We start from the raw sequence: 26,935 nt of genomic DNA on the forward strand, positions 1-26,935 counted from the left end.
AAAACCCTGTCTTCACAAAAAAATACAAAAATTAGCTGGGTGTGGTGGCACGTGCCTGTAGTCCCAGCTACTTGGGAGGCTGAGTTGGGAAGATCACTTGAGACTGCAGTGATTCTAACGCTGTACTCAAGCCTGAATGACAGAGACTATCTCAAAAAATAAAAATAGGCTGGATACGGTGGCTCATGCCTGTAATCCCAGTGTTTTGAGAGGCTGAGGTGGGTGGATCACCCGAGGTCAGGAGTTCAAAACCAGCCTGGCCAACATGGTGAAACCCGTCTCTACTAAAAATACAAAAAATAAAAATAAAAAAAAATTAGCCAGGTGTGGTGGTGCATGCCTGTAATCCCAGCTACTTGGGAGGCTGAGGCAGGAGAATTGCTTGAACCTGGGAGGTGGAGATTGCAGTGAGTTGCGATGGCTCCACTGCACTCCAGTCAGGGCAACAAGAGTGAAACTCTATCTCAAAAATAAATAAATACAAATACAAATAAAAAATAATATAAAATGGTACAGCAACTATAAAAAATAGTTTAGTGGCTATACACAGAATTATCATGTGATACAGCAATTCCATTCACCAATATAGATCCAAAGGAATTAGCCACTTAAACAGACACTTGTATACCAGTGTTCACTCCAGTATTCCTTACAACAGCCAAAAGGTAGAAACAACCAGGTATCTATCAACACATAAATGAATAAAAATGTGATATACACTTACAATGGAATGTTATTCAGATTTAAAAAGAAATGAAGTCCTGGTGCATGCTACGACGTGGATGGACCTTGAAAACCACGTGCTACGTGACATAAGCCTAACACCAAAGAACACATATTGTACAATTCTAGTGGCGTAACACTGTATCATGATTGCCACTAAGCTGTACACTTAAAATAGCAAATTTTATGTTACATATATTTTAATAGTTTTAAAAATTAGCAATTTAATGTATCAACAATCTTTGAACTATATACTTAAATAGGTAAATTGTATGCTATATGAATTGTGACTCATGATCCACCTGTCTCAGCCTCCCAAGGTGCTGGGATTACAGGCATGAGCCACTGTGCCCAGCCAAAAATTAAAAAAAAAAATCAATCATATTTCTATTGTATACTCATTGGTATGGTAGTACCAATGAGTATAACTAATATGAAATTAAGAAAACAATTCAATTTACAATAGCATCAAAAACAATAAAGTCCTTAGAAATAGGTTTAGCAAATGAAGAATTTATACTCTGAATACTTTAAATGAAAGAAATTAAAGTAGTACTAAATAAATGAAAGGACATACCATGTTTATGAATCAGGAGTCGTAATACTAAGATGGCAAAATTTCCCAAACTGCTCAACAGATTCAACATAAACCATATCAAAATCCTAGATGACTTATTTGCAGAAGTTGACAGCCTGATCCTAAATTCACATGGAAATTTAAGGGCCCCAGAACAGCCAGCTCAACCTTAAAAAAGACTAACAAAATGGAGAACTCACACTTCCCAATTTCAAAACTTACTACAATGTTACAATAAGTGAAACGGTGGGGTAGTGGCCATCACATATATAGAGCAATGGAATAGAACTGAGAGTCCATAAATAAATCTTTACATATACAGCTTATTGATCTTTGAAAAACTGTCAAGACACTTCAATGGAGAATCGTTTTCAACAGATGGTATTGGGACAAGTGGTCAGCCAGATCTGTAGCATTAAGAAAATCAAGTGGGACCCTTTATGTCACACCACGTGCAAAAATTAACTCACATTAAACACCAAAATGAGGGTAATAGTTACAGGCTGGAGGATTTGTTTTTGGGGCAACAAATTTTTTTTTTTTAAATGGGTGGAGTGGGCCGGGACCACGCGCTGGAGGTAGAGGGATCCCCCCAACCCTTCCCCAACAAAAATGTTCTCAAACTGATTATTGTGATAGATGCCCAACTCCGTGAATATGGTAAAAGCCACTGAATTGTATACTTCAAGTAGGTGAACTGTATGGAATGTAAATTGTAACACCTCAATAAGTCATTTTAAACAATGATATGACAAAGCGTTATCACTAATGATTGCATGGCTGTGACAAGGATGATAAAGGAATCCTATGAACAACTCCATGCCCAAAAATCTCATAATTTAGATGAAATGACCCAATTCCTTAAAAGACAGAAACTAGTAAAACTCACATAAGGAGAAATAGACAATCTGACTATGCCTATGTCTATTTTAAATTGAATCAACAATTAATAATCTTCCAAAAAAGAAAATGGCAGGTCTAAATATTTTCAGTGCTGAATTTTATTGAACATTTCAGGAAGAAATACCAATTGTCTATGATCTCCTCTGGGAAACAGAAGCAGAAAGAACACTTCTTCACTCATTGTAAGAGACTAGTATTACTCTGATGCCAAAACCATGCAAAGATAAAGTAAAAAAGAAAACCACAAACCACTAACTTTCATGAACATATATGTTGGGAAAAGCAGCAAAGGAGAAAGGACTTACAGATGCCTACATAAATTGGTTATGAGTAACATATAAACTCATATGCAGGAGGCCCCTGAGGAGGAAGGCCTCTCTATGCCTCACGTTCTGGTGCAGGGTGACCTCGGCTCTGTTACCATAAACATTGTGCTCAAGGATGTAAAACCCCTTCGTAGCACTATGATGTAGCCAGACTTGTAGGCTCTTTGTAAGGTCCACATTCCATCTGCCGCACATAGATAATAAGTCAAAGATAACCAAATGTTCTTGTTTTGTGAAACTCCCAAACTGCCACTGTTATCAGTCCTTACAATGACACACCAGTTCCAATTCACTGATTCACTCCACCATCATGTCACCCACTCCCCACCATTACTCCACCCCTACCCTATAGATCAAAGTGATTGTAATCAATAGTGTGGATAATCAGAGCTCGGGGCCTTCACTGTTTCCTCCAAAGTAATTAGTGATGGCCCCCTGGTCCCACTGTCTCTCTTAATCTGTCTTTTTCTCATTCCTTTGTCGCCACCGAACTCAGGGCACCCATGGATGATGTAGGGCTGGTTCCCTACATTCTGGTGCCCAATGTGGGGCTCATGAATCCCTGCGTTCTGGCACCCAATGTGTGGGGCTCATGAACTCCCTACACATATATACAACAAAACATTGGCAAACTGAATCTAACAATGTATAAAAAGAATTGCACATCACAACCAAATGGGATTTATTTCAGGTATGCTGGGGTTGGACTGGCTGTATCAACAATGAAAATTCAATTAACGTAATCTACTATGTCGACAGTCTAAAAGGAAAATTTATATGATCCTATCAGTTAATGTAAAAAAGCACGGACAAAATCTACCATCTATTCAATGATTGAAAACTCTTAGCAAAGGAGGAATAGATGGGAGCTTCCTCAACTTGATAAATCTACAAAAACCCTACAGCTAACATCATAGTGAATAGTGAGAAACTGGTCACCTTACTCCTAGGATTGGGAAGGAGGGGAGAATGTTGCCTCTCTTCATTCCTATTCAATACCTTTCTGGAAGTCCTAGCTAATGTACTGACAGGAAAAGGAAATACAGGTTATACAGATAGGAAAAGGAGAAATAAAACTGTGTTCACAGAAGGAATGATGGATTCTGTAGAAAATCTCTAGGAACTGGCAGTAAAGCCCACCCAGACAAAGCAGCAACAACAAAAAACAAACTTCCGCAAATATTGCAGCACGTAGTACCCAAGGTTAGTAACGGAGAAACGCCAACGGCTTTTTCTACAGCCACCAGGGAGCAGCTGGATTGTGAAATTAAAAACAGCGCCATTTACGATAGTACCAAAAAATCAAGCACTTACAAATCTTTTTTTTTCTTTTTTGAGATGCAGTTTCACTGTTTTTGCCCAGGCTGAAGTGTAATGGCACAATCTTGGCTCACTGCAACCTCCGCCTCTGAGGTTCAAGCGATTCTCCTGCCTCAGCCTCCCAAATAGTTGGGATTATAGGTGTGCGCCACCACACCTAGCTATTTTTGATTTTTAGTAGAGACGGGGTTTCTTCATGTTGGTCAGGCTGGTCTTGAACTCCCGACCTCAGGTGATCCGCCCACCTCAGCCTTCCAAAGTGCTGGGATTACAGGCGTGAGCCACTGAGCCTGGCTAAACACTTACAAATCTTAATGAAATATGTATAGGATATAACATGAGGAAAACTACAAAACTCTAGTAAAAGAAATCAAAAATATAAAGGGATAGTTCATATTTGTGAGTTAGAACACACAACACTGTCATCAATCATTTCCAACTTGATCTACAAAGTCTACATAATGCTAATCAAAGTCTCAGCAAACTATTTTGTAGATATCAACAGAGTCTATAATTTATAGGAAAAGACAAAAGACCCTAATAGCCAAAACAAGAATGAAGAACGAAGATGAAGAGCTGACACTGCCCAACTTTAGGACTTACTATAAAACTACACTCATCAAAACAGAGTGCTATTCATCAAGAAAGTGGATCAGTGGAACAGAAGAGGAAATCCAACAAATATAGTCAGTTGCTCTCTGACAAGGGAGCAAAGGCAATTCACTGGTGCTGGAACACAGCTGGGTGTTCATAAGACAAAACAAAACACAAAAACCCTGGCTGGGCGCAGTGGCTCACACCTGTAATCTCAACACTTTGGGAGGCAGAGGACGGATTGTTTGAGCTTAGGAGTTCAGGACCAGCCTGGATGACACGGTGAAACGCCATCTTTACAAAAAATACAAAAATTGGCTGGTCATGGTGGCATGCGCCACTTTGGAGGCTGAGGTGGGAGGATGGCTTGGGTCCAGGAGATTGAGGCTGCAGTGAACCACGATCATGCCACTGCACTCCAGCCTGGGTGAGAAAGTGAGACCCGGTCTCAATAACAAAAACAAAAAAAACCTTGACCTTACATCTTTCATAAAAATCAACTCAAAATGGGTCATAAACCTAAATGTAAAACACAAAACTATAAAATTCATAAAAAACAGGAAAAAATCTAGGTGCCTTGGGTTTAACAGTATCTTTAGCTATAATGTCCAAAGCACAATTCATGAAAAAAAATTAAAAAGTTGTACTTTATTAAAATTAAAAACATCTGCTCTTCAAAAGGTACTACTGGCCAGGCATACTGCCACAAGCCTAGCGCTTTGGGAGGCTGAGAGGCTGAGGTAGGAGATTCCTTGAGCCCATAAGTTTGAGATCAGCTTGGGCAACATGAGAACCCATCTCTACAAAAAATACAAAAATCAGCTGGGTGTGGTGGCACATGCCTGGTCTCAGCTGCTCGAGAAACTGAGGTGTGAGGATTGCTTGAGCCTGGGAGGTTGAGGTTACAGTGACCTGCGATCACGCTACTGCACTCCAGTCTGGGCAGCAGAACGAGACCCTGTCTCAATTTTAGAAAAAAAGGCCAGGCGTGGTGGCTCAGGCCTGTAATCCCAGCACTTTGGGAGGCCAAGGTGGGCAGATCACGAGGTCAGGAGATCGAGACCATCCTGACCAACGTGGTGAAACCCCATCTCTACTAAAAATACAAAAAAATTAGCTGGCCATGGTGACGTGTGCCTGTAGTCCCAGCTATTTGGGAGGCTGAGGCAGGAGAATTGCTTGAACCTAGGAGGCAGAGGTTGCAGTGAGCCAAGATCAAGCCACTGCACTCCAGCCTGGCTCCGTCTCAGAGAAAAATAAAAAGGTGAAGACATGGATATTTCACCTGAGAGGATACTAAAGAAGGCAAATGAACATAAGAAAATGCTCAACATATGTATCACCAAGGAATTGCAAATGAAAATGAAATACCACTACACACCTATTAGAAAGACTAAAATCCAAAATACACTGACACCACCATATCCAGGAACTCTCATTCATTGCTGGTTGCAATGTGAAATGATACAGCCGTATTAGAGGACAGTTTGGCAATTCCTTACAAAACGAAATAGTTTCTCACCTTACAACCCAGCAATCACACTCCTAGGTTTTTACCCAACTGATCTGAAAAGTTATTTACACACAAACCTGCACACAAATGTTTATAGCAGCTTTATTCGTAATAGCCAAAAATGGAAAGCGAACCGCAGTCCTTCAACAGGGAAGTGGACGGACTGTTGCATACTCACACAGAATACCTCTCAGCAGGAGAAACCAACATACTGATATTCATGACAAATGGATGAAGCTCAATTTATGTTGAGCAAAAGGAGCCAGACACAAACAAGTGTGTACTGTATGAATCTATTTATATGAAGTTAAAAGAACAGACAAAACTACTGTTAACAGGTGGTAGATCAGTGTTTACCGTTTTTTGTGGGGGGCAGGGTGAGGCAGAGTTACTGACTACAAAAAGCTGCTCCTTTGGGGTTATAGAAACATCACGGATCTTTATTTGGGTGTTGGCTATGGGTGTATATATTTGTCAAAACAAGATTTTGACAAATCTTATTAGGATTTGGGCATTCTTCTCTGTATTTATACAATAAAAATGATTATTGAAAAAAAAGTTAGTGGGGCAGTGGAGGGCTATGATTGGATCTGGCAGTTGCCTAGGCTGGTCTCGAACCCCTGGGCTCAAGAGATCTTCCTGCTTCGGCCTTCCAAAGTGTTGAGATTATAGGTGTGAGTCACTATTCCTCTTTAATAAAACTGTATTTTTGTTTTTAGACAGGGTCTTACTCTGTCACCCAGGCTGGAGTGCAGTGGTGTAATCTTGGTTCACTGCAGCCTCCGCCTACCACGTTGAAGTGATTCCCTGCCTCAGCCTCCTGAGTAGCTGGGACTATAGGCATGTGCCACCACACCGTCCTAATCTTTATTTTTTAGTAGAGACAAGGTTTCACCACTTTGGGCAGGCTGGTCTCAAAACTCCTGAGTTCAAGTGATCTGCCTGCCTTGGCCTCCCAAAGTGCTGGGATTACAGGTGTTAGCCACTGCACCCAGCCAATACAACTATATTAAAAAACCATTATTTGTAGGCAAGAATCATCCCCTCTGCCTCTTCTAACTTCTGATTGCATTGTCCTCATAAGGGGAAGAAATCCTGAAAATACTGTTTTCTAACCTGCACTGACTTCGAGGTTTGTACTGACAAGCTTTCTTTGAAAAAGTAATCTCTAGCCTGAGAAACACAGTGAGATCTCATCTCTTAAAAAAAAAAAAGGAAAAAATTAGGTTGGGCATGGTGGCTCACACCTGTAATCCAGACGCTTCAGGAGGCTGAGGCGGGTGGATCACGAGGTCAAGAGATTGAGACCATCCTGGCCAACATGGTGAAACCCCATCTCTACTAAAATACAAATTAGCTGGGCACGGTGGTGAGTGCCTGTAGTCCTAGATACACGGGAGGCTGAGGCGGGGGAATTGCTTGAGCCTGGGAGGCAGAGGTTGTAGTTTAGCTGAGATCACACCACTGCACTCCAGCCTGGCAACAGAGCGAGACTCCGTCTGAAAAAAAAAAAAAAAAAAAAGAATTAGCTCAGTATGGTGGCAAACACTGGTAGTCCCAGATACTCGAGACTGAGGCAGGAAAATCGCTTGAGCCCAGGAGTTGGAGGCTGCAGTGAGCTATGATTGAGCCACTGCATTCCAACCTGGGTGACAAGAGTGAGATCCTTTCTCAAAAAACAACCCACAGAGACAGTTCTGTAATACAGAATCCCACATATCTGAATCCTGTCCTGCTCCAGCCGAAGACCACATGTGATCACTAAGGCAACATGTGCACTGATGAGAAACTCCAGCAAAGGAACACTATTCCAGGAGTCACACTAGATTGGCGCCTAGTGAACAACTGGTAAAACCCTTTAAAGTGTTCTCCATATTTTCATGAAATACTCCAGTCACACAGCCTCGATTACACCCAGGCTGTCTTTAGCCTAGGCTCTGCAGGCCAGGGTGGCCTAACTGCAGGAAGGCCAAAAGTCTGCTTTGCTTCTCTTTTCCCCAATCCTACAGATGACCGCTTACCATTCCACTATGAGGAAGGCTGTCTCAGGTGAGCCATGGCATTGGTCCCAAGGGCAAGGGCAGAAATGGAACACTGCCCATCTGTTCAGGTCAAACAAAGAAGAGATCTAGCTCCAACCTGGTAGCTGAAAGCATGTGTCCTAAGGGAGAGTGGTCATGTCTTGTCCGCAGAGGCAGCAGCATTTGAGAAAAATCTTTCCTGGTCTGTCACATGGAGGCCAGAGATGGCTGGTCCTGTGCCCACAGGAAGCCAATCTGAGCTACCTTTCTACTCAGGTTAGTTCAGAGGAAGAGCAACCTATGGATAGGATCCAGCTGCCCAAAAGCGCCGCCTCCAGTACTGCAGCCTTAACAGCCTTATAATTGAAGCAATTTCCAATTACATATCCGCAGAGAGCCACAATACAGGATCATATTTAAGGTAGCTAAAATCCAACAGATTTTACCACTGTAGCATATTCAAACTACCCTGATAAGTCGAACTCTATGTGAACAGCAAAACTTCAACGAACGAAGTAGGCTCCCAACAATATGTGAGAAACCAAAGCACAGTAAACGTTTCAGTGAAGGTCAGTGTGGCACTGATTCACTTTACAAGAAGATGCAAACTGCGCATGTACAAAAACCTCTGAGTCCTTTATTAACGTCTGGAGATGTGTGGTACATACAATTAACAGCATCACACCAGCTACAGAAGTACAGATAATCAAGATTGTACTTCAGAACAAGGATCTGAGAGCAACTTAACGCTGTTGCCTGCTCTGAACCTCCACAAAAACCCAATTCTGACACACGCAAGACAGACGATGTAACAATTTCACACGGGAATGGTTCTTTTAAAAAATGACAAGAAATAATAGTTCAAACCCTTTAGAGTGTGAGATGTGGCAGCTCGCTTGGTGCCATGGCACTGCTGTAAAAGGCCAACATGGGCATTTGAAGGTCAGGCAGAAGAACCAAATGGGGTGGGTGGAAGAGGTTTCATTTTCAGTGTAGAGAGATAACAGATGGCCCGAGTGGATGCTTTCAGTCCAGGCTCAGTATGGGGCCTGCAAGAATCCACTATATAAATACAGTCTATAAACCGGACGGCTGAAAAACACCAGCCAGCCATCCTTGTCATTGCTTCCAACTGGTGGACACTGACGCATCCAAAGTCACTTAGGACATGGAGCAGATTTAACAGGGGTGCACCCGAACGCAAGAAGGTGGCTCACTGTGTCCAGTCAGCTCTGATCCTTTCATGCCACTGGATGCCATGGGTCCCTCTGCTTTCACATGTGAACGAAGGAACACTTCGTTTCAATGTTCCACTTTGGAAATAACCAAAACCCTCCCCCCACCCCCACCATCAATCTTCATAAATTCTGCTTCCAATCTCCCGATCCTTCTGGGTCTATGCTTTTTCCTTTCGCTTCAATTTTGACACTTTTTTGACAGTCCCATTCTTGTTAAGAAGCTTCAGGACGCGGTCTTTATGATCTAAAACCTTAAGCATGGAGTCTCTGGCTTCACTGATTTGATCCATCACAAGTTTACATCTCTGCATATTTCCCTGAAACAGAAGACATTACATCATTAATCAGTGACCATGAGGATAGTACAGCTTTCAAAAAACTGCTTGCCTTTGGGCAGAGGCTATGTTGAGGCTTCCACAGAGAGAAAATGTCTTCTTGTTTCTCAGTAGTGCAGGCTGAAGCACATGTTTTTACTGAAGATATGAGGGACACAGGGGGAAACGGAAGAAGTAGGGCTTTATAGAAAGCAACTTCATAAAGTGGATGATCAGAAGGGAAGGGGCTCATTCAAACCTGTATCAGTTCATTTATTCGGTGGAGATCATCATCAGTTGCTGCTTTTTTCTTTGGGATAATCCCTTCCTGTAGGTTGGTAAGTCTTTCATAGACATCATGTTCAAGATTCGTCTGCAACACACAAAAGGGATGATATCATGACCTCAGAGATATTTTTCTATGTCAACCCCAGGCAAATGAACCCACCTTGAATCACTTTTGTAAACTGTTTAAGAGCTGTCTGGGTGACAACGTCCTTTCTCTTAAGGACTAAGATACTAAGGTTTAAAAACAGTAAAGGGGCTGGGCACAGTGGCTCACACCTGTAATCCCAGCACTTTGGGAGGCCAAGGCAGGTGGATTACTTGAGGTCAGGAGTTCAAGACCAACCTGACCAAAACGGTGAAACCCCATCTCTACTAAAAATACAAAAAATTAGCTGGGCGTGATGGTGCATGCCTGTAATCCCAGCTACTTGGGAGGCTGAGGCAGGTTCGCTTGAACTCAGGAGGTGGAGGTTGTAGTGAGCCGAGATCGCATCATTGCACTTCAGCCTTGGCAACAAGAGCAAATCTCTACTGAAATAAATAAAATAAAAACAGTAAAGAAAACTGATCAACAAAGATTTACATTACAATTTGCCATAGTTGAGAGTCTACCTTCAAGGATAACTTTTGAATACTGCCTCAAATCCACAATTCTTCTGAAAAACAAGTCTCCAAGTTTCACAGAAATGATTTTTGCTAAGTCAAAATAGCCAAGGCACTACATTTTTTAGATACTGACAACAATGTTCTTCAGATCACTGCTACTGAAAAGAAGGAAAAACTTATTTTTGAGATGGAGTTTTACTCTTTTTGCCCAGGGTGGAGTGCAATGGTAAGATCTTAGCTCACTGCAACCTCTGCCTCCCTGGTTCAAGTGATTCCCCTTCCTCAGCCTCCCGTGTAGCTGGGATTACAGGTGCAAGCCACCACGCCTGGCTAATTCTGCATTTTTAGTAGAGAAGGGGTTTCTCCATGTTGGTCAGGCTGGTGTCAAACTCCTGACCTCAGGTGATCTGCCCACCTCGGCCTCCCACAGTTCTGGGATTACAGGCGAAGAAGGAACAACTTCATGAGGTTGTTGCCTCCTCTTCACCCAGCTGCTGAAGGAGGGATTCTTGCCCTAGGGTTATAGAAATGGCCTAAGATCCAACACTGGACAGATAAGATTAACAGTTTATGAGTCACAAATATAGTCATGCACTACTTCATGACAGAGATGTGTTCTGAGAAATGTGTCTTCAGGCAATTTAGTTTTTGTGTGAACATCACACCACATACCTAGGCTATATGACAGAGCCCACCGCTCCCAGTTACAAACACGTACACCACGTTACTGCAATGAATGGTGTGGGAAATTGATGTATTTATGTTAAGTATTTGTGTATCTAAATTCATCTATATATAGAAAAGATAACAGTAAAAGTATGGCATGACAGATGAAGAATGGTATTCCTATACGGAGCACTTATTACGAATGGAGCTTACCAACACTGTTAAGTTGCTCTGGATGAGTCAGTGGGTGAGGAGTGAGTGAATGTGAAGATCCAAGACCTCACCGTACAAATACTGTAGGCTTTATAAACACTGTGTCTTAGGCTACACTAAATTTCTAAAAATATTCCTCATTTGTTCAATAACAAATTAACTTTAGCACACTCTAATTTTTTACTTCATAAACTTCTAAATTGTTTTAAACTTTTTGACTCTTTTGCAATAAAACTTAGCTTAAAAGACACATTGTTGAACAACTTTGGACACTGTTGGACGGTTATGAAAAATATTTTCTTTCTTTATATCTTTATTTTATAAACTTTTTCTTCCTTTTTTATTTTTGAGACAGTGTCTTATTCTGTCATCCAGGATGGAGTGCAGTGGCACAATCATGGCTAAGGGCAGCCTCTGTCTTATGGGCTCAAGAGATCCTCCTACCTCAGCCTTCCAGGTAGCTGGGACTACAAGTGTGCACCACTACACTTGGCTAATGAAAAAAAAATTTTTTTTTTTGTAGAGACAGGGTCCCACTATGTTGCCCAGGCTGGCCTTGAACTTCTGGGATCAAGCAATCCTCTTGCCTCAACCTCCCTAAGTACTGGGATCACGTGCCTGAGCCACTGAACCTGGCCCTGTTTTTTCTATTAAAAAAAAAATTTAACTTTTTTAACTTGTCTGTTAAAAATGAAGACACAGTACAGCCTGGGCAACATAGTGAGACCCTGTCTCTACAAAAAATTTTTAAAAATCAGTGGGTGCAGTGGCTCACATCTGTAGCTCCAGCTATTTGGGAGGCTGAGGTGAGAGGATTATTTAAGCCCAGCAGGGCAATCATGGCTGTAGTCCATGATCATGCCTCTGCACTCCAGCCTGGTCGACAATGACAACAACAACAACAACAACAACAAAAAAAAAAAAAAAAAAAAAAGGAACAGGAGAGAGGGAGAGGTATGCCCTGGTCTCTGAATGATGATGTGTGTGACTGGCTTATCTGAGTAATATTGGAATACTGGAAGCTGGCAGGGAACTGGAGCCCACTACTCAGTGAGGAGCAGGAATTGTGTGCCTGGTCTCTGTGTGGTATAAGGATTATTTGCCTATGAGACTTCATCTGAGGGAGCAGAGTGGGGAGGAGGGCCTCATGGTTAGGCTGTTTGAGGGTCCCCCTATTTCAGATGTCACAACAGCACATACCACTGAATCTTAAATTTAGGTCTTATATCATGGTTGTTCCATATATTTTGGATCTGGATACCAGAACTCAGATACATTTCAATTATAATCACACGTAACTGACACAGTGATTATATTACATAGCACACGTAAAAATTCTACCATTACCCATGTTAGCTGGGAATGCTTCAGAGTTACTTTTAAAAAGTTCTATGAACTCAGCTATCTCCAGTGTCTCCTCTCTTCAGCATGATGAACAACTGCTAGAACTCCACTTACCAGCTGTAGTAACTGGGCAGCACAGAGGTGGACTTTCCAGCCTTGAGCACGACAGGATACTCCTTTCTGATTAGCTATTTCCTGCAGCATAGCTTTCTTCTCCTCTGGAACCATAAAAAATAAAAACAAGTATATTTCAGTGTTTAAAAAGATAAATGGTTTGTGTTCAAGCAGCCTAAATGTCATTATTTTAACAAGAATTTAGGTTTATTATTTTTTTTTTGAGATAGTGTCTGGCTCTGTCACCTAGGCTGAAGAGCAGTGGTACAATCTTGGTTCACCACAACCTCTGCCTCCCAGGCTCAAGCAATTCTCCCACTTCAGCCTCCCAAGTAGCTGAGACTACAGGTACACACCACCATGCTGGGCTCATGTTTGTATTTTTTGTAGAGATGGGGTCTTCCTATGTGCCCAGGTTGGTCTTGAACTCCTGGCTCAAGCAATTTGCCTGCCTTGGCTTCGCAGACTATTGAGATTACAGGCATGAGCTACTGCACCTGGCCATAAGAACTTCTTTACTTGAGATAGTGGTTTCATTTAGGGGGGAGGCAAGCCAAGAGGACTCCAGGCTGCTTACTCCCCTCCTTCCCCTCCACTAAGTGCTACCTCCTAAAGCAGGGCTGTCACTCAGAGAAAAGTTTGCCACATGCCAAGCCAGGGCCTCCTCCGTCTCTAATGCCCTGGCTCAAACATTTTGCCAGAAGAAGTGGGCTGTAAAACAGATACCTTTTAATTTCTTCCTGAAGCAACTGAGTCCATTTGCAAGAGTGTGAAGAAGTTCAGACCTAAAGGTGCTCCCAAGAATAGTGGAGGCTATGGTGAAGGGAACTTGGGGGAGATTTGTGGAACTAATGAAGATATAGCCTAGACTATGTGCAGGCTGGTTTGAAGGAAAGAACAAAGTATAAGAGAGCTGGAGGAGCCTTTCTGAGGGCAGAACAAATATGGAACACTGACATCAGAAACTATTCTGCCCAGGAAACTACAATTTGACTGAATTCGTTTTATAGAGGAACTTGTGCTCCAGGGCAGCGTTGAGAAAACAGGCAGCAATTAGTGGCTTTATCAGCTGGGTAAGGTGAGGGAAAGAGTGGAGGAGACAGTGTGGTGGCTCATGCCTGCAATCCTAGCACTTGGGAGGCCGACTTGGGGGTGGGAGTGGGGAAAGACTGTCTGAGCCCAGGAGTTTGAGACCATCCTGGGCAACATGGTAAAACCCCATCTCTACAAAAAATACAAAAATTAGCTGGGCATGGTGGCATGCACCCAGACATTTGGGAGGTGGAGGTGGGAGGATCGCTTGAGCCCAGGAGGTTGAGGCTGTGGTTAGTCATTATCATGCCACTGCACTCTAGCCTGTGCAACACAGCGGTACACTGTCTCAAAAAAAAAGAGTGAAGGAGAGAGCCCACCAAAGCCACTGTCATCATAGGGTGACTGTGGGCATGCGCAAAGGTGAGCCTCCCTGAGCAGCAACACCAGAAGCAGAACATGCATGTGCAAATGGGGGTTGAAGCGGCTAGATATCGATAAATTCATCCAGTCAGTCACTGAGCAAACAGACAAGCAAATAACAACTGGAAGCCCAACAGTAGGGAGACCAGTCTCAGCTGCTTCAATACATTATCTACATTAAAGTCCAGTTTCCAACAAAAAATTCAAAGGCTTGCAAAGAAACAGGAAAGTACAACCCATACTCATGAAAACAAAGCAGGCAACAGAAAGTGCCTGTGAGAATGACTATGTCATGTTCAACAGAAAAAGATCTCAAAATCCCATCATAAACATGTTCACAGCCCTAAGAGAAAGCAAGACTGAAGAAGTAAGGGAAGGTGAGATGTCTGACACGTGAAATAGAGAACACTAATAGAGAAGAGAAATAACAAAAAAGAACCAAGTAAAAATTCTGGAGTTGAAAGGTACAATAGCTGAAATATACAAATCACTAGAGGGGCTCAACAACTGCTTTGCACCGGTACAAGAATGAGCCACCTTCAAGATAGATCTATGGAGATTATGAAAGCCAAAGAACTGAGAAAGAATAGAGAAAAATGAATAGTGCTGCAGAGAAATGTGGGGCACCATTAAGAAAACCTCCATGTGTGACGGGCATACCGCAAGAGAAGAGTGAAGACGAAGACAAATATTTAAAAAAAAAATGGCTCAACACTTAGCAAATTTATTGAAAATAACCCGCACACTGAAGAAGCTGAAGGAACTACAAGGTTTTTTTTTAAGACATAGAGAAGCTTATTCTAAACTTCATATGGAGAGGCACAGGAACCAGAATAAGCTTTTCTATGTCAAAAAAAAAACCTTGCTATGGGCTGGGCATGGTGGCTCATGCCTGTAATCCTAGCACTTTGGGAGGCTGAGGCGGGCAGATCACTTAAGGTCAGAAATTTGAGACCACCCTGGCCAACATGGTGAAACCCCAACTCTACTAAAAATACAAAAATTAGCCAGGTGTAGTAGTCCCAGCTACTCAGGAAGCTGAGGCAGGAGAATCACTTGAACCTGGAAGGCAGAAGTTGCAGTGAGCAGAGATTGTGCCATTTCACTCCAGCCTGGGTGACAGAGTGAGACTCTCTCTCAAACAAATGAACAAAAAAACCTTGATATGATTTTGGTAGGAAGTGTATTAAATCTATAATCAGTATCTGGAAAGAACTGACATCTTTAATATGTGTTTTCTAATCCACAAATATTTTATGTCTCTCCACTTATTTGTAGCTTTTTTTTTTTCTGAGATAGCGTCTCACTTCATCACCCAGGCTAGAGTGCAGTGGTGCAATCTTGGCTCACTGCAACCTCCACCTCCCAGGCTCAAGCGATTCTCCTGCCTCAGCCTCCCAAGTGGTTGGGATTACAGGCACCCGCCACCACGCCTGGCTAATTTTTTTGTATTTTTAGTGGAGACAGGGTTTCACCATGTTGGCCAGGCTGATCTTGAACTCCTGACCTCAAGTGACCTGCCTGCTTCGGCCTCCTAAAGAGCTGGGATTTGAGCCATCATGCCCAGCCAGCATTTTAAGTTTTCAAGAAATGAATCTTGTACACGGTTTGCTAGATTTATGCCTAAGTGTATCATTTTGGAGGAGCAACGATGAATAATCTATACTTTTAACATCAGCTTCCAGAAGCTCATTCCAAGAATTTAGAAAAATAATTTTTGTTACTTGTAAATCTCTGTTTTGTTTTTAGAAAAATGATTGATTTTTGTGCTGACATTGTATTCTGTGACCTTACTGAATTCATTTACTAGTTCCAGGAGTATTTTTGGGAGAATCCTTGACATTTTCTATTTGGACCATGAGGCATCTGCAAATGGGGACAATTTCATTTATTTCATTCCCATCTGTGTTACTTTCGTATCTTTATCTTGCCTTATTGTGTAGCCAAATCTGATACTATGTTGAGTGGGAGTGGTGAGACAGGACATCCTTGTCTTTTTGCCTATCTCAGGTGGAATTCAGTCTTTTACTATTAAGTATAATGTTAGATGGTTTTCTGCAGACTTTATCAAATCCTGTAAGAACCCCTCTTTTCTGTTTTTGAACATTTTTATCATGAAAAGGTGTTGAATTTTGTCGTTTTCTATATTGATTGTTATAATCATGTGATTTTTCTTCTTTAGCTTTTGTTGTGGGTTGAATGGTTTCCCCCCAAAAGATATATTGAAGTTCCTTGATACCTGTGACTATAACTATATTAGAATGTAATGTAGGCCGAGTGCAGTGGCTCACACCTGCAATGTCAGCATTTTGGGAGGCCAAGGCGGGTGGATCACTTGAGTTCAGGAGTTTGAGACCAGCCTGGCCAACATGGTGAAATCTTGTCTCTACTAAAAACACAAAAAAGTAGCTGGGTGGAGGGTGAATGTCTGTAATCACAGCTACTCAGGAGGCTGAAGCAGGAGAGTCATTTGAATCTGGGAGACAGAGGTTGCAGTGATCTGAGATCGCACCACTGCACTCCGTGCGTCTAGGACACTCTGTGTCCTAGGGGACACAGCAAGACTCCATCGCAAAAATAATAATAATAATGAAAATGTTATGTAATTTGGTTAAGAAGTTATATTGGATTAAGGTGAGCTGTAAATCCAATGACTGGTGTCCTTAAAAGGAGGAAGGGAGAGAGAAAAATAAAGAAGGGAGACTGAGAAAAGGAAGGGGAGAGAAGGAGAGAGAGAGAAAGGAGGATAGGAGAGACAGAGAAGAATGCCATTTGAAGATGGAGGCAGAGACTGTAGTGGTGCAGGTGCAAGCTGGGGAACACCAAAGATTGCTGGCAATCACAAGAAACCAAAGAGGCAAGGAAGGATTCTCTTCTAATGCTTTCAGAGTGAGCATGACCCTACTAGACCTTTATTCTAGACGACCCCAGAACCACGAGAGAATAATTTGTACTGTTTTATGCCACCCAGTTCACAGTACTTTTTTATGGCAACCCTAGGAAATTAACAAGGCCAGTTGATAGGGTGAATTACTTTGGTTTTCAAATGTTGAACAAGCTTTGTACAGCAAGAATAAATTCTACTAGGTCAAGGTATATACTGTTGGAATTGATTTGCTAATATTTTATTAATGCATTTTTACATCTATATTCATGAGGACTAATGATGTGTCGTTTTCTATATTTGTACACTCTGGTTTTGATAGCATGAAAATATTGGCCGCATAAAATAAATTTGGAATGTCCTTGCCTATATTTTAAAAGACACTGCAGAAAAATGGATTATTACCTGGTCAGCTGATTATCTTATCAGTATGTAATATCCCTCTGTGCCTCCAGCAATTTTCTTTCCTCAGGAGTTTACTTTATGTGACATTAATATAGCCACTCCTGCTCTTTTGTAAATTAATTTTTGTATTTTATATATTTTTCTTTTTTTTTCATTTTTTGAGATGGAGTCTTGCTCTGTTCCCTAGGCTGGAGAGCAGTGGTGAGACCTCAGCTCACTGCAAACCTCCACTTCCTGGGTTGGAGTGATGCTCCTGCCTCAGCCTCCTGGACAGCTGAAACTACAGGTGTGTGACTCCACTGCCAGCTAAGTTTTGTATTTTTAATAGGGCTGGGGTTTCACCATGTTGGCCAGGCTGGTCTCAAACTCCTGACTTCAGGTGATCCACCCACCTTGTCCTCCCAAAGTGCTGGGATTACAGGCGTGAGCCACCGTGCGCCACCGTGCCTGGCCTGTGTGTATTTTTCTAGCCTTTTACTGTCAACCTACCTATGCTGCTGTATTCAAAGTGAGTTTCTTGTACACAGTACATAGTTGGATTGTGTTTTTTCATTATTTCTGCCAATCTGTGTTTAATTGGTACGTTTAGACTATTTACATTTATGACAGTACCTAATATGTTAAGGCTTAGGTCTGCCACATTACTATTGCTTTCTGTACTTCTTTTCTGTTTCTCTTTTCTTTCTTTTTTTTTTTTTTGAGATACGGTCTCACTCTGCAGCCTACACTGACATGTGGTGGCGTGATGTCAGCTCACTGCAACCTCTGCCTCCTGGGTTCAAGAGATTCTCCTGCCTCAGCCTCCTGAGTAGTTGAGATTACAAGCGCCCACCATCATGCCTGGATAATTTTTTTGTATTTTTAGTAGACAGGGTTTTACCATGTTGGCCAGGCTGGTTTTGAACTTCTGGCTTCAAGTGATCTGCCTACCTCGGCCTCCCAAAGTGCTGGGATTATAGGTGTGAGTCACTGTGCCCAGCTCCTGTGAGTTTTAGTCTACCTTGATGTATTTATACATATAATCTATATGTATTTCATAGCTTAGGGAAAATAGCTGCACTAAAGTTTCATAGTCAAGAGTCAGTGTGTAAAGGAGGTTAGTAAGAATATACTGAAATAGAAGATTTAGGGATCATAAACCTTTCAGCTGTCAAGTTATCTTTCTTGAGATAGTTTTTGAAGAGCAAGTCCCAATAAGCATTAAGACTCTTGTAGTGTGGCTTAAAATGCTACCAGGCAAATTCCTAAATATTTTTTCTACGGAATTCTTGCGGCATGAAGAGATGTTCAGTGGTTCATATTCTATTTCCACTAAAAGGCAACACTCCCTGACCTCTGGAAATCTTACTTTCTTTTCAAACCTCAGAGTACGCTTGTGAGGAAGAAAAGCTGGGAAATGTAGCCGCCTCTCTACTTCCATTCAGAGACTGAACCACTAGCATCTCCACCTCTGCTTAATTAGTCAGTACTCCATCCAAGTTGGATTCATTTTGAAACTTCAAGAAAACCCTTAGAGCAGTTTCCAAATGGAATTCAAGTAAGAGAATGGGAACTGTGACTAATTATCTAGAAACTCATTTCTTGGTACATATATTTGAGATTAATGGCACTTAAAGTCCATCAGTAGAAATATTTGCAGGTATCTGCAAAGTACTATCAGCCATTTTCAATCATATGTGGGTTTATTAAAAGGTTATTCTCAGATTCCACAACAACAACAAAACATTTATTGAGGGCTTGCCCTAGACCGCTCCAAGAGCTTCGTATATATGTTAAACAAAAGATCTTTTGGCAGAAATGCTTACAATGCACGTATATTTTGGCATCCTAGGAACTACTGTGGACTAAGAACTGTGTTACACAGTAATCCAGTACAGCTCTTCCACAGTGACTCTGGAAGACACAGGCATCCTCCATCAGTACTTATGGAGCTGTTAACATATAGATTTTACAAAAATCAAGGCTGTCACTTAACCATTAAACTGCAATTCCAATAAATACACACAGCTTTCTAGGGCAAAGGGTAATTTTCTAAGTTTTATATTCTACAGGATATACTTAAACATTAAAGTCTCAAGATGTTTTAACAAAAATGTACGGTTTTTTTGAAACTAGAAAACCATGGTTCTGTTTTTCTTTCTTAGTGTAATTACAACACAGCTAAGTGTTATACCAATTTCATGCATTAATACCGAATGTTTCTGGGGAAACTGACCTTTGACCCGGACGTCACTGTATCTCTGAAAGTGGTGGTAAGCAGCTTTCCAGGGGTTCCGATAGTGTCGAAGCAAAGTAATGGGGGGTCTTGGACGCACTGGGACATACCTCACACCTTCCTCATCTATTAAAAGAGAAGACATTAAACAACTTATTAACATTGTCAACAATCCCCAAAGTTCAATTCCAGTAAGTGAGGTATAAGTGAAGCTGACTATGTAGTGAGCCTCTGGGTTGGACTCTGACTTTATTGGGAAGCGTCATAAGACAAGTCAGCCTGTGACCATTACCAATATACTCCTTGGGAGGAGACTTGCGCTTCTCAGCCTTCACCAGAAGACTCTTGGCAGTGGACTTCTCGTCATCAGTGCTGTTTGTCTCCATCATGTCACCTTCTTCTGTTGAGATCACGTGCTGTTGCTTTCGAGGCTTTTTCCTTGGGGAGGCACCAGGTGGTAGGTCACTTGTCGGCATGGACAGGTTGTTTGCCAGCAATGTAAGAGATGGAGACACAGTGTTGGTAGCCAGTGGAGGAACTGCTGTCATAGGAAAAGGAGCACACACATCTGTAAGAACTCAAGCATAACAGAAAGCTTTACTTACCTCCAGCAAAGACAATGATTAAGTGGACAACACAGAGAGCCAATGTTATTGAGTCTTCCTATGTGCCTGGCACTGTGCTAAGCACTCTGTGGCAGAAGCAGCAAACTCCTCCCTAATAGCCCATATCCTTATCTTCCTTAGTTCCAGCACCTCCCTTTGACAAGGACACAATGATATTTAGCTAAAAGAATGTACTTCCTAGCCTCCATTACAGGTGTGGTCATATAAGATGGAAATAGAAGTGTAACAATCATGTGAATAAGTAGGCATTATTACCATCCTTCAATTCACAGATGTGAAAATGTGGCACAAGTCACACAAGTATGAAGTGGGCAAGCTGGGAGCTGACTGAGGCAGTCTGGTGTCAGAGCTCACACTCCCACTTAGCACAGTGTGCTACCTCCAGATAAAAAGCATCCATTGCGAGGATATAAACATTTGCTTGAACTTGTATGAATCACACATCTACGAACTTAAATATCATGTTAAAGGCTCACCTTAACTCTTATTTTCACTACCATGCACTTGCCCTATTCTCCTCTACCCACTCTGCTGGCCACTCCCAATAGGCATACCCTAAACTTTCTTGTCACTGTTGACTGCAAACTGCCTCACACTCAATCTCAATTTCTAGCATCCAACTTCATAGGTAAATCCAACTCTCTTTCCAGTTCCTACCCTCAGTACTCAGCCTCAAATACTTAAGCCTACCTGTTCAATCAACCATGTTCCTGCAGTCACCCATCCCTCTCATGTCTCTCCTCCCTCATCACCAGGTTTTAACCCTGTAATCACTGTATTCCTTTTCTTCCTTCGTTGTCCCTTCCTTTTCTTGCTTTACTGTGCTCACTTAGCAAAAGCACAAGAGGTTAAACCCTATTCTCCAACTAGTCTGCACCTATGCAACTGAATGTCGCCAGAGACAGACACAGTGTCATGCTTACTGGCCTCACTTGGACAACCCTATCCTATGTGCTAAGACCAGTCTCTCTCACGATGACTACTTCACACCTTCTCCTCCCTCAAACACTAGATACCTCCTCCACCATCTGTACTCTCAGTAGATGGCCTTACTTGCTATTTTACTGAAAAAGATAGATGCAGTCACAAGAAAATATCCATCAAGTCCCACCACCTCATCTCTTCACCTCCACTGTGTCCCTATAGTCTCCTCTCCATGCTTTTAGCAAAGGTCAACCTCTTCAGGTACACACAAATCTCACCCACTCTCACCTCCTCAAACATTGCTCCAGGAATTCACAACTTTCACCTGCATCACCAATTCTTCTTACTCTACTAGATCATTCCCATTAACATGCAAAACTCTAATCCATCCCATCTTAAAAAAGTCTTCTTGACCAGGAGTGCTGGCTCACACCTATAATCCCAGCACTCTGGGAGGCTGAGGCAGGCGGATCATGAGGTCAGGAGTTTGAGACCAGCCTGGCCAACATGGTGAAACCGTCTCTACTAAAAATTAAAAAATGAGCTGGGTTTGGTGGCGGGTGCCTGTAAAACCAGCTACTCGGGAGGCTGAGGCAGGAGAATCGCTTGAAACCGGAAGGAGGAGGCTGCAATGAGCTGAGATCACACCACTGCACTCCAGCCTGGGCGAAAGAGCAAAACTCTAAGAAAAAAAAAATCTTCTTGACATCATGTCACTTTAAATACCTTTTTTCTCTTCCTTTAGAACAAATGCCTCTAAAGTGCTGTTTATACGTAATGTCTCTATCTCTCCCAGCTTTCTCCTTAACTTGCTCCCAATCACGCTTTTACCCCATCATTACACAAAAATTGCTCTTCTCGAGAACTCTGTGACCTCCATTTGCCAAATCCAAAGGTCACTGCTCAGACCTCATCTTCCTTGATCTCTAGAGAGCATGTGATCCACCTGATCCTTCCCTCCTCCCCGAAATATTTTTGTCCTCGAAACTTCCAGGACACAACATATTGTAAGTTACATTCCTACCCTGTGGTTCCCTCCGTTCAGTCTCCTTTGCTGGCCTCACCTCCCCTCCCACCTCATGATCGTGCACTGTCCTAAAACTAGATCATGGACTGCTTCTGTTTTTATCAACATTCATTCCCTAGGTGATATGAACCACTCATCCATGCTCATGACTTTAAACACAATTTATATATATAATGACAACTCCCAAATTTATATCTGCAACTTCATTTTCTATTCCAAAAGTCAGCCACATAGATCCAACTATTTACTTGACGTCTAAAACTTACCCTGTCAAAAACTAAACTCCTAATCTTTCCCTACAAAACAAGGTCCTCCTGCAGGCTTTCCTAATTCAGCCAATGGCAACTCTATGGCTTCCAGTTGCTAAAGACAAAAACCTTGAAAGTTGTCCCAGATACCGTTTTCTCACACTCAACACCCAATCATTAAACACTCTTAGCTCTACCTTATAAACATATCCAGAATCCTACCACCTCATACCACTTCCACCTAACCCTGGATGAGCCTTCATTGTTCCTTGTAATTAATGCAACAGCTGCTTGACAAGGCTCCCTGATTCTATCCCTGCTCCCAGAGTCTGTTCTTTCCCCAGCAGCCAGAGTGTTTATCTTCAGTCCTAAGTGAGCGCTTGGCACTGCTCTGCTCACACTCCCTGCTCTGCTCAAACAGCTCCCTGCCAATCCCAGCAAAGCCAAAGCCTTTACAATAGCCTGTGGGCCCCGCTCAACCATGGTCCTACTTCTCAGACCCTGCTGCCTGCCACTCCCCTTTTTACTTAGCTCCAGCAACCTTTGGTTCTTTGCTATATTTTGAGCACATCATGCACGCTCCTATCTCAAGATTTTTGCACTCACTGCTCTCTGGCCTGGAATACTCTTTTACCGGGTTTCCTCATGGCCAGCAACTTCATTTATTTAATGTCTCTACTCAATGGTCACTTCCTCAATGAAGCTTTTACCTAAAACCCTTAAAAAAATTCCAGCCCTGGCTACAACTTTCCCTTACATTTCTTCCCTGCTTTGTTTCTCCATAGCATTTATCACCCAAACATACATATACACATATGCATACAAACACACACACACACATATACATACATATACATACACACACATTCACACATACAAACATACATGCATATACATGCATACATATATACACACATACATACACACATATACATACATATACACATACATGCATACACACACATATATACACATACATACATACACACATACATATATTACATATACACACATACATACATATACACACATACATACATACATATATAATTTAGTCGTCTTTTTGCTGCTTGTCTCCCTCACTAGAATGTAAGATCTAAGAGGATAAAGCTGCATGTGTCTTACACAGAGTTGCATCGTCAATGCCTAGAACAATTCCTGGAGTAAACCCCTATAGGTTGAGGCAGGATTACAGGTAGTTTTCTTGCACAGAGAGGTAAAGGGAATCAGCCAAAAAAAGCACATGAGTAGCATAACTGAGGATGTTTAATATCCCCTTCTGGATTACTCATGGTATCTTTCAAACAAAGTGCCAAGGCTAAATATACCCACAGAAAGAGATTTCATGGCAGAATAAATAGATAAGTAAATAAACAGTAGATTAAAAAAAAAAAACTACAGACACAGCACAATCACACCTCTACTGGGCAAACAACATGAGACAGAAATGGAGGTCTTCTCACTGAAATGGCAGGTAATACTGGGTAGCAAAGCACAAATAACTTGCTTTCTCCTTTGGATTTGTTTATACGTCACACAGTTTGTATACTGAATATTATTTTTGTAGGAAAAAAAATTCCACAATGAATTATTTAAAAGGAAAAAAAAAGAAGAAAACCTCTAAAGTGACTTGACTTTCTCAAACCGGAAGTTTAGAGTTAAGATGATGTGGCAAAGGGAGAAATGAATTGTTTTAAGATTTTTCTAATCAAATATAGGTTTTTCAGCAACATAAATCTTACTTGATTGTATAACAAGGCAATGAAACTTGGCAGGGAATAAGTTGTAAATAAATAGTACATAGCTATAACCATATTGTAACCCCTTTTACATAGGAGCATTTTCTTAATGCATGCAAAGAAAACTATACTAAAGGATATCCATGGGGAAATATTAATTTCTTTCCTGATTTTGGTCAGAAATTAAACTTAACTACAAAAGGGAAGAAAAGTAGTTTTAGTTTTCACAATGAGTTTATTGCTTTCTTCTACTTATCAAAAACTAATGATAAGCAACATCTAGAATGAGCATCAAGAGTCTTGGCTGAGGGTCACAGGAGAATCTGGATGCTGGAGGAGAATTAGGGAAGGGGAAGAGGCAACTGCCAATGGAGAGTATTCTATTGACAGACTTACCAGAAACTGGCCTCATGATATCCATTGGTTCTACTTCTTCTTTCACTTTAATTTCAGGTACAGGAGGGCCCAAGACAGAAGAGAGACTGCCACCCACAGTGGCTGATGGAGGTGGTGCAGCTGCAATGGTGGTGATGGGTGGAGTGATGGGGACTGCTCCAGGAATGGTTGAAAGGGCAACGGCTGGTTGTGACGGGGGACTGGCTGCTGCAATCATACTTGGAATGGTCGGTGGGGGCTGCTGGGCAGTTGGAGGGACGGCAATGGTAGGCTGATCATTATTTTGATTGGATACAGTCTCCATGGACACAGTGACGGGAGTGGCCATAGACACGTGGATTTCAGACTTGGGTTTGGCACTAAAACACAAAAGAAAAGCACACGTAGCAAATAAGCTGCCTTCATCCACAACATCTCAGAGGATGGTTATTTGTCCAATTATTTCTGTCCAGCACACTGTACAATTGATACTCTATTTCTTTTTTTTTAATTTTTAAAAAATTTGGAGACAGGGTCTCACTCTGTTACCCAGGCTGGAGTGCAGTGGTGTGATTTTGGCTCACTGCAACCTCCGTCTTCCAGGCTCAAGGGATACTCCCACCTCAGTCTCTTGAGTAGCTGGGACTACAGGTGCGTGCCATCACCCAGGCTAATTTTTATGTGTGATTTTTTTTTCATGGAGATGGGGTTTTACTATGTTGCCCAGGCTGATCTCCAACTCCTGAGCTTAAGTGATCCACCCACCTCGGCCTCTCAAAGTGCTGGGATTACAGATGTGAGCCACCATGCCCAGCTCTAATACTCTATTTCTTGACTCTAAAAGTTTAACAAAGCAATTTTAAATGGAAATCAGTTTTAAAAATATACTATATGCCCTGCTCCCACCCAAGTTTTTATAAGCAGTAATAAAATTAACTAAGAAAATAACACATTAAATAACTCACTCAAAGTCATATTGTCATAGCACAACCAATTTTCATAATATTTATGTACCTTTTCTCCCAGAATTCTATAATATATATGTTGTCTTTGGAGTTGTTATTTTTCTTTTTTTACTACAGTTGTAATTGAGAGGGATTGAAGCTGAGCTGATTACCAATGGCCAATGCCTAATCAACCATTCCTACGTAAATGGAATTTTCATAAAAACCCGAAAAGCCTGGGTTCAGGAGCTTCTGGGATAGCTAAGCATGTGAAGGTTCCCGGAGGGCGTGCGTGCCTGGAGAGGCCATGGAAGCTTCACATCCCTTCTCCCACGCTTTATGCGTCTGTTCCATTTGGCTGGTCATCTGCATCCTCTGTAATAGCCTTTATGATACATAGGTTAATGTAAGTAAAGTGTTTTCCTGAGTTCTGTGTGCTGTTCTAGCAAATTAATCAAACTTATGCATGGGACCTGGCTGGTCAGAAGAACAAGTAAAACCACCTGGGGCTTGCATTTGGCATTGAAAGTTGGGTGCAGTCTTGTGGGACTGAGCTTTCAACCCATGAGATCTGACATTATCTCCATGTATCATAATTGAATTGCAGGACACCTACCTGGTGTCTTCTGCAAAACTGACTGGTTGGTTGTCAGGGAGAAATCCTCCCCCATTTCATACTAATCAAAGGTCACAGAAGTTTCTGTGTTGTTGTTGAGTGAGAGAAGACAAAAACTCTTTGGTTTTTACTCCTATATTCTCAGATAAGTAATTGTATACTTGGGATTTTTAACCTGTAGAAATGAAACCATTGAGTTGGGCCTGGTGGCTCATGCCTATAAATTCCCAGCAGTTTGGGAAGCTAAGTAAGGCAGAAGGGTCACGCGAGGCCAGGGATTGAGACTCAGCCTGGGCAAAATAGTAAGACTCCATCTCTTAAAAAAATTTTTTTTTTTTTTTTTTTTTTTGAGATGGAGTTTCGCTCTTGTTACCCAGGCTGGAGTGCAATGACGCCATCTCGGCTCACCGCAACCTCCGCCTCCTGGGTTCAGGCAATTCTCCTGCCTCAGCCTCCTGAGTAGCTGGGATTACAGGCACACGCCACCATGCCCATCTGATTTTTCGTATTTTTAGTAGAGACGGGGTTTCACCATGGACCAGGATGGTCTCGATCTCTTGACCTCATGATCCACCCGCCTCGGCCTCCCAAAGTGCTGGGTGGGATCACAGGCGTGAGCCACCGCACCCGGCCCTGCCGGCTAGTATTTTTAAAGAGCAATGATTTCCCATCTAAAATTCTGCCTGCCATCCTAACATTTAAATGTGAGGGTAGGAG

At 42.0% G+C, this 26,935-nt stretch overlaps 1 protein-coding gene across 4 annotated transcripts in view; it reads right to left on the reverse strand.

The window, feature by feature from the left end:
- Positions 1–8,594: 8,594 nt before the first annotated feature.
- The window catches only part of SAP130 (Sin3A associated protein 130), an 87,718-nt gene continuing 69,377 nt past the window's right edge, over positions 8,595–26,935 (reverse strand). For all 4 annotated transcript variants that reach the window (XM_012462312.2, XM_012462311.2, XM_012462310.2 and 1 more), the window contains 6 exons: positions 24,680–25,038; positions 20,012–20,260; positions 19,720–19,845; positions 12,761–12,864; positions 9,789–9,902; positions 8,595–9,532 (listed from right to left, as the gene is read on the reverse strand). In XM_012462312.2, the coding sequence (XP_012317735.1) occupies positions 9,374–9,532; positions 9,789–9,902; positions 12,761–12,864; positions 19,720–19,845; positions 20,012–20,260; positions 24,680–25,038 (1,111 nt within the window). In that variant the 3' untranslated portion in view covers positions 8,595–9,373. The remainder of the gene's footprint in view (positions 9,533–9,788; positions 9,903–12,760; positions 12,865–19,719; positions 19,846–20,011; positions 20,261–24,679; positions 25,039–26,935) is intronic.

The sequence above is a fragment of the Aotus nancymaae genome, unplaced genomic scaffold, assembly GCF_030222135.1.
Source record: "Aotus nancymaae isolate 86718 unplaced genomic scaffold, 86718_ANA_hifiasm-v0.15.2.pri h1tg000029l, whole genome shotgun sequence".
Lineage (NCBI taxonomy): Eukaryota > Metazoa > Chordata > Mammalia > Primates > Aotidae > Aotus > Aotus nancymaae.